Below are 6,000 nucleotides of genomic sequence, written 5' to 3' on the forward strand. Positions count from 1 at the left end.
TATTACTGCATATTTTGCAATACGATCTACAATATTACAATTTCCTTCATCTAACTTTAGTGTATTTTAGAACGTAACTTTTCAGTGTAATGTTTTTGACATAAAGCCTCCAAATGCCCTGGTACGGCCGAGAGTATGGAGAGTCCGCTCTCCCTCTCCAAATGCTCTCATATGGCCACGCGTATATAGCCTCTGTCAGGGAAGTCCTACTCACTGCCTTCTCACTGCATTACTGTTGTTTACGAAATTGAGAGGATGAAAAGCGAATATCCGTCTCTTTAACCGGGTTGGTGGACACGGAAAGTCCACCTAGGGGAGTTGGAAAACCCTGATTCCAAACCAATGGTGCACATGGGCTCCAGTATCTTGAGGGAACAAATGGCGTACGAACCAGTTGTTGGTCACCGGCTACCATGGGACTGCATCTCCTCAAGATGCTCCATTGCCATGTGGGTTAGACCTTTAGGTCAAAGGCTCCGGGTGTGGCCCCCTTACAAAACCACCTGCTTGAGTTTTGGCACCCGAGCAGTATTACAGCCCTCACACAAATCAAATGAGATTTATGCGGCGCATATTTATCTGGTGCTTCCTTGTACCAATATTTATGTGTTTAAATAAATAAATAAAAATTTTTGACATGAAATGAAAAAACAAAACAAAAACTGATTATGAAAATAATTCAACTAACTTGACAAACAACTCTTAAAATTGTTCCTTCTTGAAAGAATGCTGGTTTTCTGGCATCAGTTACAATATAATCAAAATAACTTGTCCATTTACGAATAGTACCCTTTGAATAGAAAAACAGAGTAGAGATATAGATATATATATGTATACATTTATATCGACTATTCTAGTCACATTGTTAAAGTTTTTGTTTGTAAGAATACATCTACGTTAGTCTGTTATAATTACACTTTAAGTAGTTTGATAAATGTTAGATGTTACGAAATTCATTATAGTATGAGGGATCGCTATAGAAATATTATGTTCTCTGAGCTGAACGATTCAGTTGTGAAGAATGTCTTTCAAGACAATATGATCAGCAAATACTTTGAAGAGAAGTGTGCTATTAGTATTTTTCCATAATTAACTAACGGCTAGCTCTATGTTGACACGTTATTCAACTGGTTGTTAATATATTAGTTTAGACTGCGTTCTCTCCTTGAGGGGGAGCACGGAATACAATGGACATCTCAGAATCAATTAGACGATTTGAACTTCGTAGATGACCTAGCCCTCCTATCTCATACACACGAACAAATACAGACGAAGACAACAAATGTAGCAGCAGCCTCAGCATCAATAGGCCTCAACATACACAAAGAAAAAAGCAAGATTCTTAAATACAACAAGGAGAACACCAACCCAATCACACTTGATGAAGAAACTCTGGAAGGTGTGGAAACACTCACGTACCTGGGAAGCATCATTGATAAACAAGGAGGATCGGATGCAGATGTAAAGGGGAGGATTGGTAAAGCAAGGACAACATTTCTACAATTGAAGAACATATGGAACTCAAAACAACTGTCAACTAACTTCAAAGTGGGAATCCTCAATACGAACGTCAAGACAGTCCTAATGTACGGAGCTGAAATGTGGAGAACTACTACAACCATCGTCAAGAAGGTACAAGTATTTATAAACAGTTGTTTACGCAAAATACTCAACATTCCCTGGCCGGATACTATCAGCAACAGCCTTTTATGGAAGACGATAAACCAGCTTCCAGCTGAAGAGGAAATTAGGAAAAGACGTTGGAAGTGGATAAGACATACATTAGGGAAATCACCAATGTGCATCACGAGGCAATCCCTAACTTGGAATCCGGAAAGAAAGCGGAAAAGAGGAAGGACAAAGAACACATTACGCCAGGAAATAGAAGCAGATATGAAATGGATGACTGTTAACTGGAAAGAACTGGAAAGGCCTGCCCAGGACAGATTTGGATGGAGAATGCTGGTGGGCGGCCTATGCTCCTCCACGAGAGTTATCAGGCGTAAGTAAGTAAGTGAGCGTTCTCCCCTGATCTGAATTCCTTTTTGTGAAGGATATACTGAAGATGTCTAGAAAGACGATGACACCTTCGTGACTATATCATACAGCTCAGATAATAAAACACCTTATTATGAGATACAAATATTATCCATCAATCCTAAAAGAAAACATTTGCAACATCAAATGACAAGTAACTCAAAATGACAAAAACATATCACCAGTTAGTTAGCTTGTAAAGAAAGTATTAAGCAACAATTATACAGTATGAATATTACATAAACAATGACACTCCATAGCTGTTATAGCAAATCATTTGTTAATTTAGTATATTCAATGAGCTTCACAACAACAACAAAAACAAAACAGAGTAAACTTTGAGAGAAAGCGCTGTGATAGGCAGAGAGAGACCAGTGAGCAAATTTTTTTAAGATTGTTTTACAAAGCTTGAAAATACAAAATTGGTTTGTTAGAATGCAAAGCATTTTTTTTCACTCACAAGTACTTTACTATACACTAAGTGATAATTCAAAAAACATAAACATCATTCATATATAAGAACTTTCGTCTAAATTACAGCGAATAATTTCACAGTATTTGAGCGCCGAGTTGATGTAAGACATTAAATAGGAATAATATATTTGTTTGTAAAATCTTAGCGAATGAATTCGAAGTAAATTCAACGTTTCGCCTGGCAATCTGATCCAAGGAATTAATTCCTTGAAAAAGCTTGGACCAGATTGCTAAGCGAAACGTTGGATTTACTTCAAATTCATTCGCTGAGATTTTACAAATATATTATTCCTATTCAATTGACATAATTCCTTTCATCTTTCATAAACAGATATGTACTACTCAGTAATATAACTGTAAACATATGATAAATCAATGAAAACTAAATAACATGTATTGGACTTGAGTAAGAAAAAGGATATAAATTACACTCTATGGGATGTTTTTCCCTAAAAAAAGGGAAAGGATACGTATCCTGATATAAAGGAATAAGCTTTTGTCGAGTTGGAGTTGATAATTAGAAAGTAACTCGCTAGGATTAGCATTGATTAACATATAATATTGAACAGTTATTTCTTCGTGTAAAGAAGTGATTGAAATTGGGAAGGTGGATAATCGGAAATCGTACTCCATCATGCAACAAGGCCTGAGCCTATTACGGTCAGTTGTTTCCGACGGAATTATGGCTACGAAATAGTGAGTTGTTCATTATTAGGACGAAACAGCTGTTTACTATCTACAGTTTCAATAGATGGTTAATGAAGGTCAGTCTTTGACGTAAACTCTTTTTAGAAAATGGAAGAATTTTCATAAACTTCAGATAGGCTGGGAATTTTGTTTTATACTATCAAACTGAAACGAAACAGTATTATACTAAAGCTAAACACAAAAACTAAATTTCAGTTGCCAACAAATGATTTGCGTTAAAACGGTACTTATACCTAATGTAGCTCATCATGATCAAACATGCCGTCATCAGTAGAAACAAACAGTTCATGTAGATTTATAGATTATGAAAATAGTTATCTTTATTAGGTTATGTACTAGGCGCAGATTCAAGTACTAAGCATCAAGCTACACTCTAACTGTGAGGGAACTAGATACACCACTTACTTTCCCTTAACCAAAGTAAGTGGTGGTGTCGGGTTCAAACATTAAACTTAAAGGTTGAAAGTAGAGTACCTTAACCATATGGACACTGATTCAAAATATTTTACAAAACACATGAACAGTAGGTTGAAAGAAATGTACTCAAAACAACTGACAACCAATATCAAACTGACAATCTTTAGTACGAACGTCAAGATAGTTCTTCTGTATGGAGCTGAAACATGGAGTACTACTACAACCATCATCAAAAAGGGCACAAGTATTTATAAACTGTTGTCTACTCAAGATACTCAATATCTGTCAATCGAATACCATCAGCAACAACCTACTGTGGGAGAGGACAAATCAGCTTCCATCTGAAGAGGAGATTAGGAAAATGTCGAAAGTGGATAGGATGTACATTATGGAAATCACCAAACTGCATCACGAGGCAAGCCCTAACTTGGAATCCTGAAGGGAAACGGAAAAGAGGAAGGCCGAAGAACACACTACGTCGGGAATTGGAAGAAGACATGAAAAGAATAAATAACAATTGGAAAGAACTGGAAAGGATGGTCCAGGACAGGGTTGGATGGATAGTGCTGTTGAGCGGCCTACGCTCCTCCAAGAGGGGCAACAGACGTAAGTAAGCAAGTAGTAGTAGTGGTAGTAGTAACTTTTGACGGAATAAAAATAAAGAAATTATGATCAGACATATCGTAACCATAAAAAGTATTACGCTTTGTTTTATCTCTTCAAAGTTTTTTTATCACTGAAATAGTATAGAAGTATGAGCATAATTATTATTGAAGTTTATGGTTAATCGTTAATTTAGAAAATAATATACCTAAAATTATAAGCAAAAATGGATGGTGGCCAATAGTAGAGTCAATGACGAACGTTTCGTTTTGTTTAGGATTCTTCCGATGGATGTCCTACCATCCTAGAGTTGATGTTCACTTCGGGAAGCAGAGATATCCAGCTGACGAGTCCCAAATAGGACGAAACGCGCGTCCTGTATTCCACTGCTAGACACCCCCCCATCTTTGCTCATAATGCTTGTGACTTAAGGCAATATCGAGGTGATCCGTACAGGATGCACATATGCTAATAAAAAACCGATCGATTACAGTCCTAAATATCAATTGGAAGATTTAAACAAACAATTCAAAACTGAACTATACCTAATATTGTATTAAAAATAAAGAATTAACTCCTAACTATGTAATAACTTGCTTTGTTTAGTTTTAAACTTATTCTACATCATTTCTACACTAGTTGAATATAAGAAAAAGTGAACAGGAAATTAACCAGGTAACATGACATATACTCATCAAAATGATAATAATAATAACATAAGTTATGACCATTTACTTATGATGATTAAACATATGTTAAATACAATGAAAATATTGTTAACAAGTATCATCAACAACCTACAATTTGCTTAGAATTACATAGGATATACAATTGTTTATTCTACAAGTTTCTAAGACTAGTGGACTTATAGGAAAATGGAAAATGATTAATTATTATTGTGGTGTAATCTCTATTTAGCTTTGATTCAATGCTAAGAGTCAGAAACTCAATGGTAGGAAATGTTAAATCATTTAAACATTATAGTACTTTAAATCAAAATTACTGAAAACGCAAGTATTGATAATAACTAATCACAGAATATATGAATGAAAACTACTCTTTTCAAGTATAGGCTTATGTAACAAAGGTATGAAGCGCTATACTTACTATGTGAAGATTAATAAATTAACATTATATTCATAGTTGAAATCATGAATCGATTGAAGCTAGACTACCATGGAAAACCTGGAAGCACTGGAAGGCCATTTCGTCCTATTATGGGACTCCTCAACAGTGCGCATCCACGACCCCACACCAAAGAGATTCGAACCCAGGACCTACCAGTCTCGTGCCAGAGCACTTAATGGCATTTTATTATACAGCTCTGTTATCATGGCATACACAGTGTTAATCATTAAAATTATAAGAATAGAGTTTTTTCCTAATAAACAATGTAAGAAGAAACTAGATAAATGACGAAAGTGGCTTAGCTACAACATTATGACCATTTCGGAATGATATATATCGTGTACTATTATATGTGTAATTTATTTAAACGAATAAACATTGGTAAAAAGGGGCACCAAAATATATATGTGCTACACGAATCATAAAATTTTTTAATGGGCTGGGATGCTACTTGGACGCCCAAACCAAAACAGGTGGTTATTCCAAATTCTTTGACTCAGGTCTAATCTTCAAGTCATTTGACCAACTCTAGATGCCGTATCAAGGTAACCGATGACTAAGAACGGGTTCATACCCCATTTATTCCTTCAGGATTCTGGAGCTCACGTTCTCTGTTGGTTTGGAACCATGGTT

The 6,000-nt window shown here is 35.7% G+C and overlaps 1 protein-coding gene across 1 annotated transcript in view; it reads right to left on the bottom strand.

Annotated features, from left to right (window-relative positions):
• Window positions 1-6,000, bottom strand: part of Smp_147840 (putative cytosolic purine 5-nucleotidase) — a 40,235-nt gene that overhangs the window by 22,527 nt on the left and 11,708 nt on the right. Inside the window, exon 10 of the mRNA XM_018796362.1 lies at window positions 689-790. Coding sequence (XP_018650583.1) covers window positions 689-790 — 102 coding nt within the window. The remainder of the gene's footprint in view (window positions 1-688; window positions 791-6,000) is intronic.

The sequence above is a fragment of the Schistosoma mansoni genome, chromosome 2 (assembly GCF_000237925.1).
Source record: "Schistosoma mansoni strain Puerto Rico chromosome 2, complete genome".
Taxonomy (NCBI): Eukaryota; Metazoa; Platyhelminthes; class Trematoda; order Strigeidida; family Schistosomatidae; genus Schistosoma; species Schistosoma mansoni.